Raw genomic sequence first — 15492 nt, forward strand, 5'->3', positions numbered from 1 at the left:
GCGTCGTATGAAGAAGCAAAGAGTTTCAGACCTATCAGTTTTACCTCTTTTTGATCATCACATCCGTGGTGTTATTTTGGCCAACGTGCCTCTTCATGTGAACCAACATGCCTACCAATCTGGTTAGTCCACTCTTTTTTACAAGGTTGTTCACGATATTGAGAAAGCATTCGCTCAAAAGCAATCCTGATTGGGTGTTTTCTTAGATATCGAGGGTGTTTTCGACATCGTGCCTGTCGATGCCATATTGGAAACCGCACGGGATCATGGTATGTCTCCAATGATTCCCAATTGGATTCCCCAAATGCTCCAAACCAACATCTCTTCTCGACATTGCCTCAAGCAGCGATTAGGAAATTGAGTGTTTGTGGATGCCTCCAAGGGGGAGTCTTATCACCACTTTGGTGGAATCTCGTAGCAGATACGCTATTAAGGCAACTTAATAATAGCGGTTTGCCTACTTATGGTTTTGCCAAAGATTACCTAACATTGTTAGTCGGTATGTGCATTAGCGCCCTTTTAGACCTAATGCAAAGCGCTCTTCATGTAGTTGAGGGTTTGTGTCCCCAATATGGCATTTTGGTAAATCAGAGTAAAACATCTGTTGTGTTTTTTTTTACCGAAGGCGAAACCGTAATGGCGTTCGACATTTGAGTCTCTTTGATTCTGAAATCAATCTGACTGATCAGGTAAAGTACGTTGGAGTTATTCTTGATTCCAAGCTTTTCTGGGCACCCAATATTGAGTTCAGAATTAAGAAAGCCTGTATGGCCTTCGGGCAATGTCGGCGACCCTTTGGTTCAACTCGGGGTCCTAAACCCAAGTATATCAAATGGATTTATACAGATATTTTTCGAACAATATTGACCTTTGTATGTCTTGTATGGTTGCAGAAGAGTGAAGTGAGAACGATCCAATCAAAATTAGGCCATCTTCTTCACTCCGACGTTCTCTTTGACGTTGCCCCACAAGACATTCGTCCTAAACAAGATGCACTTTCTTGCGCTTACCGCCTATCGGTACTTGGTTTATTAGGGCGCTGTCCATAAACTACGTAGACGTGGTCATCTCAGACCACCCCTCCTCCCCCCTTATAGACTTTTGTGCATATCAAATATTCGAAATTTGAATGGAACGTAGACTTTGGTCAGACTCACCCCCCGTCCACCCTATGAGTCTACGTAGTTTATAGACATGCCCTTGAGGAAAATCCTGCGAACCGCAGATAAACACACACCTAGTTGTTTCCAATATTGGTGAATTTGGGGCAAAGTGGTCCTTACTCCAAGTAATCTTACAATTGAATATTATTTTCAATATAGGACATTTTCCGCGGAATTCCCTTCTTGGGAAGGGTGGACATCTGGTTATCTAAAGAGAAGTATTTCAGACGGCATCGTATGTTACACTGAAGGCTCCCTTCTCGAAGGTCGAGCTGGTGCTGGTGTACACTCTCGTGAGCTAATGCTACATTATTCTTACTCACTTGGTAGACACAGCACCGTTTTCCAGGCCAAAATCTTTCCTTTTGTGTGCAGAGTGCAATCAGCACTTCAGCAACACGTATTGGGCAAAGTTCAGATTGCCAGGTTACTATTAAAGCTTCATCCAACTAAGTCAGTTAAAGAATTATCACGACATACAAACGCAAACTGGGCATTGGTGAAGAAAGCTTTCAGTTACTAGCTGTGGTAGTGCCCATATAATACATTGAGAAACAGGATCTGTCCCAGTTGGGACGTAACGTTGGAAGAAAGGATGACATGTTTTGCTCCTTGTAATTTCATTTCCTGGACCACTGTGTAGTGGTTCAGGATAATAATATTTTACTGCATTACCATCAATTAAGGTCAGAAAGTTGTTGCCTTCGAATGCTAGCCAGCAGAGCTTGTAAACAGTTTTTTAAGCAACAACAGTTTGTGTACTATCCTACTCCCTTCATCCCCTTCAAAATAGTTGAAAATTGCTACTGCATATCTAAACACTTGCTCCCATCTGGATGGTGCTGATGATGGTGACGATGATAGTGTCGGTAGCTCTCTAGCGTTCGGAAGGTGGTGCGGTGTCTATTCGAGCCCGGAACGATTTGTCCCGCGTTCCGGTTTGCGAGTGTTTGATGATGCCAAAAACGTACATAAAATAGGTATACCTACTACTTTTTGGGAGAAGCTACATGGCGGCGTGTATCACCACCGACACTGACTGGCACTGGCGCTGTGGTTGGGTTGTTGTATCGTAAATTCAGCTCAAGTTGTTTTATTGCAGTCGGTTCGGTTCCCTATGTTGGTTTGTGCGGTTCGGTTCTGAGTTGCTGCCGGTTTATTTGTGCAAGAACTCAAATTCTCTCTTGGTAACTTTCGAATGGTGCGAACTTGCTACTGTGGGAGGCGAAAATAAACTGCGAACTGATCTAATCGTGTGGGTGGGTGTTTGTGCTTATGTGTAGGGGTTGTTTTTCTCTAAACGATCCTGGAAGTATAATCTACACCGTCTCTATAATTTACTTTTTAGTAGCTACAGTTTATTTGGGACCCGTATCATTCTGTTTTAGAAGGCGCTGTGAAATTTTGTTTTTTTTGCTTAGTGATCGAGAAGTAAGTAGGTATGTTATTAAAATTCACAAAATTTAGGTAATTTTAATGGCTGATATTTTTTACAATAGCAAACGAGAAAATGGGAAAAGTTTTCGGCAAGTTTTCAAAGGGAAAAGTTTTTCGTTTCGTAAAACGGAATTGTATGGACAATTAAAATTGATATACATGACGAACATGTGCACAGGCTGACTAATTGTGCTGGATATAGTGAAAAGAATTTGATGATTTGGAGATTGACAGAGGAATTCCTGGAGGTACCCCTGTTGGACATTTTAAAGCACTCCCTGGATGAATGAACAAACTTCTAGAGGAATTCCTGGAGGAATTCCTGGAAGAATTTCTTGGTGAATTCCTGAAGAAAATCCTTTATGAATTCGTGGAGGAATCCCCCGGAAGAAATCTTGGAGAAACTCCTGGAAGAATTCTTGGAGAAATCTTTGAAGGAATTCCTGAAGAAATGACTGGAAGAATTCTAGGAGAAATTCCCCGAGAAATTCCTTGGAAATCCTGTATGAATTCTAGGAGAAATTCCAGAAAAAATCCCTTGAGAAATTCATGGGGGCATTTCTGCAGAAATGCTTGGAAGAATTCTTGGAGAAATTTCGATATAAATCCCTGGAGAAATTCTTGGAGAAATATTGGTTGATTTTCGACCGTCTTGATAATTTATGGGATTTTTTGGCGCTATATCGGTCTTCGGGTTTCTTTAAAAACAACCGGTTAGGTTAAAAGCCGACGTTTCGAATGATTATTCATTCATCCTCAGGGCAAACTACAAATTTCACATTTAGTCACTTATTAACATATAACATACAGATTATACAAATTACTTACACCAAACAGTGTCCTGGCGGAATTCCTGTAGCAATTCCTGGTTGACTTCTTAGAAGAATACCAGGAGGGCTTCCCGGAGAAAACTCTGTAAAAATCCTGGAAAAATCCTGGACGAACCCCTGGAGTAATCCCTAGGAGAATTCTTGAAGAAATTTCCGGAGAGATCTTTGGAGAAATTCCTAGAGAAATCCCTGGAGGAATTTCTAGATGAATCCCTCGATGAATTCATAGAGGGGTTCCAGGTGGATTTCATGGAGGAGTTCCTGGAGAGATTCCTGGAAGAATGTCCTAGAAGAAACCCGTGCAGGAATTCTCGAAGAAATTCCCAGCTAAATTCATGGAAACATTTCTGGGAAAACCCCTGGAAGAATTCGTGTAGGAATTCTGACAGGAATACTTGGAGGAATTCCTGGAGCAATCCCTAGAGGAATTCCTGAAAGAATTGTTTGGGGAATTCTCGAAGAAAATCCTTTATCTATCCGTGGAAGAATGCTCTGGAAGAATTCCTGGAGAAACCTCTGGAGGAATTTACGAAGAAATGCCTTAAGGATTTTTTTGGATAAATCCCAGGAGGAATTCCTGGAGGAATATGCCTGGAGGAATTCCCGCAGAAATTCCAATAGAAATACCTGCAGGAATTCCTGCATGAATCTCCTGAGGAATTTTAGGAGGAATTCATGTACAAATCCATGGAAGAATTCTTTGAGAAATTCCTGAAGAAATTTCTGGATATATCCCTGGAGAAATTCTAGGAGAAATCCCTGGAGGAATCCATGGATGAGTTATTAAAGTAATTCTAGGAGGACTTAATGGAGAAGTTCCTGGGAAATACCATGGAAAAATTCCTGGAGGAACCTCTGGAGGAATCATTTGAAGAATTTCTAGAGGAATTCATCTATGCATTTATAGAGAAATTCCCGGAGGACTTCGTGGAGGAATTCTTGGTGGAATTTCTGAAGAAATTCCAGGAGGAATATCCCTGAAGGAATCCGTGCAGGAATTTTCGAAGAAACCCCCCGCAAAACATAGTTAAAATTCTGGAGGAAATCCTGGAAAAAAAACCTGAAAGAAATCGTTTAGGAATTCTGACAGTTATACTTGGAGCAATTTCTGGAAGAATCCCTGGAGAGATTCCAGGAGAAATCCCTGGAAATATTTCTGAAGGAATCCCTTGAAGAACTCTTGAAGTAACCACTGTAGAATTCCTGGAGGAATCCCTTGAAACATTCGTGTAGGCATTCCTGGAGAAATCCCTAAATTGATTCCTGGAGGAATCCCCACAGAAATTCCTGATTGAATCATTTGAGGAATCCTTGAAAGAGTAATTTGCGGAATCTTTGCAAGAATGCCTCGAGGAAAATCTGGAACAATTCTTGGAGGGATTTTGTGAAGAAATATTTTTAAGATTAAGTTCACAAAATTAATCCAGGAGGCATCTTTTAAGAGGAACCCTTGCAGTAATTCTTAGATAACTCTTTGGATTTATTTCCAGATAAAACCTCTAATAAATTCCTAGAGGAATCCTTGGATGAATACTTGGATACTCGGGAAATTCTCACAAGAATTCGTAGAGGTACCCCTAATGGACCCCAATGGACTTCTAATAGAGGAATCCATGGAGGAATTCCTAGAGAAATCCCTGTACAAATGAATAGAATGTTATTTTTTTTTAACAAAACTCCTAAGGGAATTGCTGCTGGAATTTTCGGAGGAATCTCTGTTGAAATTCTTTGAGGAACCCCAGTAGGAATTTCAAAGGGAATCGCTGGATGAATTGCAAAAAAAATCGTTGGAGGGGTTTCTGTAGGAATGTTTGAAGAAATTTATACAGGAATTCCTGTTAAAATCTCTGGAGAAATTTCAAGAATAATCCTGGTAGGAATTGCTGGAAAAATGGAATCCTTGACAAATTCAAAAAAAGGAATAAACAAAAAACATTTTTGGAGAAATCTCTGCTATACTTCCTAAAGAAATCCCGAGAAAGAGAAGTGCCTGGGCAAAATTCCAGAGAAATCTCTGGAGTAATATATGGATGAATTGTTAGATTAATCCATAAAGCAAGCCAAGCAAGTTTATGTAAAGATTACTGCAGTAATCTTTAGAGAATTTGTTGAGGAATCGCTAAAGAAATCAAAAAAAAAAATCTCGGGAGAAATTACCGGAGAAATCTTTGAAAGGTTTCATAGAGCAGCCTCTAGTAGAATTCTAAGAGAAATCTCTTGACGAACTGACAGCTTGACCGCTACGACTCCTGAAAGAATCCCGAGAAAAAAAAATCGTTGGTGGAATTCTTACAGGGATCCGTTGGGTGCTCTTTATTATGCCTGGGAAAATTCGAAGTGGAATTCCTGGGAAAATCCAGGGAATAATTGCTGGGAGTCCCTTGTGGATATACCGGATGAATTTCTGGAGAATTTCTTAGAAGCATCTTGGGAGGGTAGGCCTCCGGAACGAATAACAGGAGTGGAACGAATAACAGGAGAGAAATCCCTTAAGCAATTCCTGGAAGCATTGAGAGATAACCTTTGGCATTAATCCAGCATATTCTGGACATCCTTGGAGATCTCTAGAATAGGTCCTTAATGAGTACTTGAAGAAATCTCTGAATGAATTATCCGGAGAAACCTCTCGAGGGTTCCTGGAACAATTTCGAGAGGAAGCGGTGAAAAAGTGTTTCAGCGACTGTAAGAGACGAACCAGCCAAGGGCTGAAAGTCTCTCAAATAGATATAAATCAATCAATGTTTCAGCGAATTTTAGCAGAAAAATACATTAATACTTTAATGTACTATTTTGGCAGATATTTTCTAGACGAATTAAATAAAACATTTTGAAGAATTCTGAAAAAAAACCCCTCAAGCAACCTCTGGCAGAATGCTTAGAACATTCCCCAAAAAATACCTGGAGGAGACAGATACCAATTTTAAGTCTTTACAGCTACTGTTCAAGCCATTAAACCAATGCTGACCAAGAAACCAAATTCGTCAGTAGTAGCGTACGGCAAATGAAAAGTTACGAAAGCTACGAATGAAAAGTTTTGAATCTACGTTTATATAGCAACAATAATTAAATGAATCTTATAATAACAGTTATCCTCGAAAGTTCAAAGTTGTAGCAAGACTAGATGTTTTTCTGTTACTCTACAATTAAGGTATGTGTAACTACCATTCGTTAATTGTGAAGTAATTGACAAATAACACTTCTTGCTGAAATATTGAATTTTCGTGGATAGCAGTTTTGCATAATGACATCAACCAAATCGTCTCCACCTTTCATGACATTCGCTGATTGGGTCATTATTTTAGCTTTTCAACCCAGGATGATACCCTCTCCCGCAAGCCGCACTTGGTTACGGAGAGCGTCATCCTCTGTGGAGCCACCATCCTCTGGTTCAATATCCATGTCGCCCACTTTGGCGGCAGCTCTTCTCAGGACTCGGAATGATGTGGAAACATCTGCTTGACGCACTATTCCGGCTTTTTCAGGATATGTGCGTACCACGCAACCTTTAATCCATCTATTCCTGATTCATTCATCGGCAGTTACCACCACGCTCTTTCATTGATCGGGCGAACGTCTTGACACCATTGTGTCCTTCTCAAATTCTCAAAATCATCGGAAGATATTCGGCGGTCGTCTAGGGAATGGAAGAAAATCCTTGAGAAATACCCGCAAGAATCCATAAAAGAAATTTTTAGAGAAATCCCTGCAGTATTTCCTACATAAATCACTAGAGAATTTCCTAGAGAAGTGCTTGAGCAAACTTTCAAAAAATCTCTGAAAAAATTCACGGAAGAATTGCTATACTAATCTTTAAAGCAATTCTTTGATAAATTCATGTAGGAATTTCTAGAAAAGTTGTTGGAGATGCAGCCCATAATAGATCTCTAAAAGAAATCTCTTGAAAAATTCCTAGTGAAATTTCTGAAAAAAAAAAAACGCCGAAGAAAGACTTGAAAATTCATTAGAAAATCCTGAAGGAGTTTATGTGTCTGAAGGCATTCTAACAGGAATCTCTGGAGGAGCTCTTGGATAATGTTTGGAAAATTTGTAGGGGGATTCCTGAAGAAATCCGTGAAGTTATTCCTGGGAATCCTTTGTGGATATTCCGGAACATTTTTGGAGAAGAATCTGGAGAGGGGAGGTTTTCGGGACGATGTGGATCCTAGTGAAACCATTTGAGCAATTTCTGGAAGAAATATGAATTATTTGGTATTATTTCTCAAGATAACCTTCTGCTTTAATCCATGGTAATCTCTTAAAATATACCTGGAAGAGTCTTTGAAGAAATCCCTGACGGAATTGTCCAGAGAAACCACTCGAGGAATTCCTGGAACAGTTCTTAATTATATCGGAAGAAAAGTGTTCTAGGGATTTTTTGGAGAATTGTTCAAGTACTATTTCGAAAGAAATTTCAAGATGATTTACAAAAAACATCTTGAAGTATTTTGAAAAAAAATCTTTATCAACCTCTGGCAGAATGCCTGGAAGATTCACCGGATAAATGCCTGGAGGAGGCAGATACCAAGTCTTTGCAGATACTGTTGAATCAATTAATTCAATGACTTGAGGCCGGCGGTGTAGTGTAACCTGATAATACTTCACCCCACCGTGGCTATCCTCTGTGGAGCCACCATCCTTTGGTGCATATTGAATATCACCAGATTAGCGACAGCTCTTCTCAGGATTCTGCTTCGTGCGGGAACAGGCAATTGGCGCAATATTTCGTCTTTTTCAAGATACGTGTGTACCACATGACGTCTAATCCGTCTATTTTTGATCCATTCATCGGCAGTTACTACCACACTTGTAATTGTCGGAAGACAGTCGGTGACACATCTGTGTCAATTTATGTCTAAAGTTTTCTGTACAGAGCTCCAACTCTTTCGTACAGATTCTGCGTCACATACAGAACTTTTGACAGGCTGTTCGAACTGGGAATAGCCCTTTTTACAGGTATCAGCAGTTAAACTTCATGCAACCTCGATGTGTATCGCTCTAATGTTCGTAACCTCACAATGTAAAGAGCTTTTGGCGGATTTTGCTCAGCAAGTCTAGTCGTTGGCATGACGAAAGATATCGACATAACACTTTAGAAGGAGCTCTGTAACGTGATGTTCCCAAGGCATTATAATTAAAAATTTTGCGTCTACCATCAACCCGATGAACTCTTGATAACCGACAATCGGTGGTAGTTTGGTATCTTGCTGGAGTTCTCCGGCGCTTTCTTCTTTGTTTCTTGTTGTTTATTGTACTTCATCGCGGCCACTTAATCGGTAAAACTTCTCGATTGTATGTGAATCCGTACCCATTTCTCCGCGTCATGCAATTCTTGTCTACTCAATTCCCTACCAAATTTTCGAGGCCCACCATGAGGTAGGTTCTCGACGTATCGTAGAACGAACGCTAGGCACACAAATTAAAAAAAAAAACTGCTTCAATTGTATCGTTCGATTAACGACGCAGTAGGGCAGACAAATGATGGTCTTAGCTCTTCGTTAGAAGCGTCCACGTGTTCCTCCATCAAGCCACCATCTCGTTCGTAAAGAAATGTGGGTCCTAGATACCAGCGACTCTTAGGATTTTTGCTCATCTTCTGTAGGGCATTCTGCCATTGGTGCCATCGGTAGAGATTGTAGAACAAGGATCTTGCCCTGTATGATGAAAGCAGAAAGTCGATCGTTGAGACTCACAACGAGGCTAAGCAATTGGCATTTGCTAGAAAGGATGTTGTCGTCCAACAGTTGTTGCATATCATCCCGGAAGCAGTCCTTCGATTATGCAGGTCATTCCCAAAAGTTTTTGAAATGTACTTTCCTTGGCCACAGAAAATTGTTTCATCACCCTCGGATGCGTTCCTCTAATCTGTTAGATGATTTCCATATTGTTGGAAGATCAGCTGCGAATGAAAAATCCGCCTTTCATAAACCACTGCTACATCTTTGGCTAGTTACATCACTTCTTCAACGGAGTCGACGTTGTCGAGATAGTCATCGATGTAATGTATTTTAGTTGTTGCTTCTGATGCCCTTGGAAATTCTCTCTGATATTCATGCGATGAGATTCGTCACGATGTTCAATCAAAGGTGTCAAACTCAATTTTCGAAACTTCATGGTTGTACCCTTTCTTCAGTCGATTCGTCCGAGTAGTGATCTCCCCTTACCGGTCAGCCTAAGGCCTGGGTGTCCGCAGCTGTACGTAGGAGCCGTATCCATTCGTCTCGGTCCACGGCTCTGCGTCTCCAGTCCCGCAGTCTGCGAAAGGTCTGCAAAATGTCCTCCACTTTATCGACCCACTGCGCACCACGTCTTCTTGTATCGGTCGGATTGCTCTCGAGAACTATTTTTTATCGGTTTGCTATCCAACATCCTGATGACGTAGCCCGGCCATCGTAGCCTCTCGTTTTTCGTGGCGTGGACGATTGTTGGTTCTCGCAGCAGCTGATGCAGCTCGTGGTTCATTCGCCTTCTCTAAGTCCCGTCTTATATCTGAATTCCGCCGTAGATGGTACGCAACTCCTTCCGTTTGAATACTTCAAGGGCGTGTTTGTCCTCTGCTTGTCCTCTGCACGTATAGTCCACGCTTCATGCCAATAGAGGACTACCGCTTTAATCAGCGTTTTGAAGATAATGAAGTTCGTCTGTCGGCGAACTTTGTTCGATCGCAGAGTCCTGTAGAGTCCAAAGTAAGCTCGATTTCCTGTCACAATGCGTCTCTGAACAACAACAGTTTTTGTACTGTATGTACCTACTCCCTTCACCCACTCAAAATAGTTGAAAATTGCTACTACATATTTAAGGTTGAAGGATTCGTCATTGACATGATCGTCATCATTGAAAATTCAAAAGCAGTTTTTTCGCTCAAAACTGATACTTTTGCAATGAAAAAATATTCACTGTGTGGAGTGGACCTGGTTGGATGGTTAGAACACTTGACTATCACGCCGAGGACCTGGGATCGAATCCCGCTCCCGACAAACTCACAAAATGTGAGCTCTTCCTTCGGAAGGGAAGTAAAGCGTGGGTCCCGAGATGAACTAGCCTAGGGCTAAAAATCTCGTTAATACAGATAAAAAAAAATATTCACTGTATTGCGGGTGGAGAATAGAATGCAGTGAATACATTTTCAATGCAAACATTTAAGTTTTGAGCGAGAAAACTGCTTTCGAATTTTCAATTATGATCATTATGTCAATGACGAATCCTTCAACCTTAAACACTTGCTCCTAACTGGATGGTGATGATGATGACGGCGATGATAGTGTCGGTAGCTTTAGCGTTCAAAGGTAGTGTGGTATCTATTTGAGCCCGGAACGTTTTGTCCCGCGTTCCGGTTAGCTCGATTTCCTGTCACAATGCGTCTCTGAATTTCTCCGCTGATGTCGTTGTCGGCGGTCACCAGAAACCCAAGTACACGAATTCCTCAACCGCCACGATATCATCACCGTCGATAGAGATTAGGGGTAGCTGTCGGTTAAATCATCCCTAAAGCACATCGCCATCATGTACTTTGTCTTCGACACATTAATGACTAATCCGGGTAGTGCACGTTGATGATGCTGTAGTTGAAGAAACGGCCCATATCTCCGAGTAGTGGCTTCTTGCAAAATGCTTCTGGCTCGGTGCTCTTCTAAACCTATTTGGTTCGATGCCGGCGCTATATCAAGTCCTTCCAATGAGAAGAACCCTCGAACGCAATAGTGGAGATCATCCGTAGATGTCCGTGTGCAGTTGCAGCTGATGTTCCTCTCCGGAGCCACCATACACTCTTCGTAGTTTTAGTATTGAGAGGAGAAGCGCATTGGCAATTCCAATAAGTGTTCCTGGTGTAGCAGACTGAAGGCTTTGAACCGGCAGTTTCTTCAAATATTTTAATTGGTCCGAGTATTGCACGAAGTTCATAGACAACAGAGGTAGTCCTAATCCATCTAAGGTATACGCTTTGTTTACTTTGTACCGATTGTAGCTTCAGTGCCGAAATCGCCAACATCAAAAATACAATTCATAATCATAAATGTAAACATTTTACCACAGATATATCTGATTTTACAGAATTCATCCATTTATAATGAAAACGATTATATAGGGGTTCGATTCGAATACCTGTATTGACAAAATGATATTTAGTGAATATTGAAGTGTCATTATACAACCGAAAATGTATTACTATCGTTTTATACATTTTCAGAAATTTGCCTACTTTCAGATGTTAGTTTCAGTTTTGCAGAATTTGTGTTTAGCTTTAGATTGAAGTGCGTTCAGGATTTAGGTAGTCAAGGAATTATCAACATAAATTTGTCGAGATGGATTTCAATTATCTATCAAGTAATCAAATCAACTATAATTGGCAACATTTGAGAGCTATCTCTTACGCTCATAGTAATTCCAAGAACGAATCACTCTCTTGCTCCCATTGGTGCATCAATTTTTCAAAAACTCTCTTTACTTCTCGATCAATCACTCCCAGTAAAAATATTTTCACAACGCCCCCTTCCCTCGGCTTATCCTACATACAAACTACTCGCCAATTCACTCGAGAACCCTCAGCGTCGAGGTACTGCTGTTGGAGCTTTGGCTGTGCACAGTAATGTGTGGATTGTCATCAAATTGCATCGATTCTCGGTGCGTTCCAGCACCGTGACTCACGAGGACCGAGGTGGGAGGATGCGATCTCGTGGCGGTTTTGCGACTGCTACTGAACCGACTGCTGCTGCCGCTGGCATCGCCACCGCCTACGCCAATGCCGATGCTGCTGTTGGGAATTGTGATCGTGGTCGCCGCAAATGTACAACGCTTTCCACTGCCACCTCCGCCGCCGCCGCCACCGCCCAGGGCGCCCCGGCTGTTATGACCATTGTTGATTGTATTACTACCGTTAGTGTTATTGTTTTGGTTGTTGCAACTGGCAGCGCCGCCGATGCCGCAACATTCCTGATGAAGTCCTTCGTCGCGCCCTAGGGCCGGCGTCCCGCCGCATCCTCCGCCCCGGTTGATGGTCCGCCCGGATCGGTGGCGGTAGTAGTGACTGTTGCAGTAATGATGGTGATGGTAATGATGATGGTGATGACTGTGATGGCTGTGCTGGCCGAATGATTGGCGGGTGTTCCGACGATGGTGAGTACTATCGAATAAACTACTGTTCTGTAATAGAGAAGTGAAAATAAACCAGTTGTTAGACGGTTTGCGCTTCGTTGTGATGGAGCTGTTTAGGCGGGGATTACTTACAGATGATGAAGCCGCAACAATGGCAGCCATGTGGCACTGGAACGAAAGAGAGAGAGAGGAGAAAAGACTGGCTTTTAGAATTATGGCGTTACATGGGATTCATTGTAAGCTGCATGGATCATTTTTGGTCAATGAGGGGATACACATTTCAGCAATTTGTTGTTCTCTTTGTTGTTCTTTCATCAAACCTGGTTGAGGAAATATTGATAGTTTAAAGGTTTAAAGTTATTTGCATCATATAAATACGTAGTTTGTTATTGCAAGATTACACACAGTTACTTCCATTATTTGCGCCTTTATTTATACACTCGAGCCTCCTTTTAGGTAGAATCAGTTTAAGTTAATTACATTTAAGTACCTGTGGGTGCACCTTCCTTTCGTAGAACTGTTTTTACACACGATACCATTTGATCATTGAAACGAACTCTGCAGATCCCGGTGGAGGAGCTTCCCGATGGAGGAGCAGGATGAGGAAGGGAGGCAGCGGGCGTAGGGGCTGGCGTAGGATTCCCCGGTGGAGCAGGATTTCCCGGTGAAGCAGCTTCTTTGTGGAAGGAGGAAGGGAAGCAGGATCACTTCACTGGCAAAAGCCCCTTTAGTACGAATTGCTCCCACACTGCCTGAAAACCTCTCATACCCAAAAAACTACTTCACCGGGAAAAGACCCTTTGGTAGGAATTGCTCCCAAGCAACCTGAAAATCTCCCACACCTACAATCGTACTTCATCGGAAACCCAAGATGGCCGCTGGGCCGAAACCGAGAGTCAGGCAACCTATATCTTCCATAGACCTTGCCCTGAGGTTCCCCACGGTGATCTTGTAGCTCTTCTTGCCTTCCTCGGTGTCATAGATCAGCACCCTATTCTGGAAGAAGGCTAACCGGGACTCCTAAGTGGTGTATGCCGCACTCGATGACGGTCTCTGTTGAACGCATTCTTTACGTCCAACCTGACGACCTCACAATAGCGGATTCCTGTTCGCTTTTTTTGGAGCGCTATTTCGGCCGTTTTGGTTACAGCCCTAACAGCATACACCGTTGATCGATTCTTCCAGAAGCCGAACTGGTTATCCGAGAGGCCAGAGACATCGGGTTCTCGGTATAGACCGTTTATTTATTTATTTAATTAATTCAACTGACAATATAGTGTCTCATTGAATGTATACTAAACTTAAATTACAATAAAAATACACTGCTCATTAATACACATAGTACAGAAGAACTCCGGATTACAAAGACCCTTTTGAATGTATACTAAACTTAAATCACAATAACAATACACTGCCCAATAATACGCATAGTACAGAGCAACTACGGATTACATAGATTAGGGCTCCCAGTAGTAGGACTCGCGACGAATAAATTCACGGAACAATAATCCAGATGGCCATTTCCTTGATGCTGCAGTCAACACCGACTTTAAACGAGACATAGCGAAGTTCATCGTAGGTACTCTAGCGTGGCATGATTTTCACAACATCAGGCGGCTCATTCAAATGCAAAGAATTTGACACCATTTCTTTCATTGCATCAACGGACACATGTTTGGCCACTCTAGTAAAGAAAATCCAAAATTTTCGTTTATCTTTAACGGATGTGGGTTGAATGCTGGCACCCTTAAGCAACGGTGACATATCGTTTTGGTTCAATGAAACCGTTCTTCTCGAACCACCGGCTTCTTGTGGAGTTGACGAATGTTGCATAATATCATACATTTGGCTGCTGTTTATTGAATGTTTTAAATCAGACAGAGACTGCTCAATTTCTGCAACTTCTAGCTGTAGAGAGCGCATCGAAGATTCCATAACTTCTTGATTGTCGATCTCATCATCCTTCTCATTCCTTCTGACATCATCGCTTGGTATGTTAGTTTCATCACACTTCGGGGCCGAAAATTGCTTGCGAAAAGAATACAAGCAATGGTCACACATCCACAGAAGATTATCATTGTCTGTACAGCGGTGTAGGTCGTACACGTTTAACTTCGTGCAGCTTAAGTGGTATTCAGTTTTGCGGCATCCATCACATCGGATATGTCTTTCCATGCCCCCGATGGGCAATGTACATCTACCACAAACAAAACGACTCATAGCGCCAAAAGGTAGCAGCAAAAGCAATTTGCAATCGTTTAACTGTTAAATCGTTAAACTTTAACACTAGAACTGAATGTTTGTTTCGCACTATTTTCACGATCCGGCGTTATAAATGAAATTTGAGTGGAATGTTTCAATTTGTCCCAGCACTATTGAGCAACTAATATACGAAAAGTTAATTTTGCGAAGTCATTATCAACTGAATTTCACGGAAAACGAAACTGGCGTTCCAACAGTTTTGCGGCGATGTCCAGAAGGTAGATAGGTCTGTATGCCGACGGGTCGCTAGGTTTGGCTAGTAGAACCAATCTTTGCCTGTTCCACCTCTACGGAAATTCACCTATGTCTAGGCACATCTGCATAGCCATTCTAAACATGTCAGGGCTAGCCTCGCTGGCCGTCTTGATGGCTACTGTCGGGATACCGTCCGGACCCGGAGCCTTGTTCAGCATAAACGACTTCGCTATTATGAGACTGACTGAGGCTTACCAATTGCTCAATAGGCCCAGTGGCTGAACCAAGACTCCCGGATCAACTAGCTCAGTAGCATGAGACCCCTCGAGCTGGGTCTCAGGGCCGGCATGCTACTGGGTAATTTGGAGTGGTACGCGGATCAAGGTGTGCGGAAACTATGGTCTTTCTTTGGCTATGGAAGAGTGTATGTGTTTGGGTAGAAAAAGGCAAATTTATTAAAAAGCTACTGTGTGGTCTATAATGTTTATTTTGCTATGGCGGTTTGTGGTAGATCA

The 15492-nt window shown here is 42.0% G+C and overlaps 1 protein-coding gene across 2 annotated transcripts in view; it reads right to left on the reverse strand.

The window, feature by feature from the left end:
* Positions 1-1190: 1190 nt before the first annotated feature.
* LOC109423013 (dopamine receptor 2) overlaps positions 1191-15492 on the reverse strand; it is a 521850-nt gene continuing 507548 nt past the window's right edge. The window contains exons 5-6 of one of the 2 annotated variants that reach the window (XM_062845444.1): positions 12653-12688; positions 1191-12568 (exon numbers count right to left, since the gene is read on the reverse strand). In XM_062845444.1, the coding sequence (XP_062701428.1) occupies positions 11957-12568; positions 12653-12688 (648 nt within the window). In that variant the 3' untranslated portion in view covers positions 1191-11956. Of the gene's footprint in view, positions 12689-15492 lie in introns of both variants that reach the window. The other variant, XM_062845443.1, reaches the window with a different exon arrangement.

This window comes from Aedes albopictus, chromosome 1, assembly GCF_035046485.1.
Source record: "Aedes albopictus strain Foshan chromosome 1, AalbF5, whole genome shotgun sequence".
In the NCBI taxonomy this organism is placed as follows: domain Eukaryota; kingdom Metazoa; phylum Arthropoda; class Insecta; order Diptera; family Culicidae; genus Aedes; species Aedes albopictus.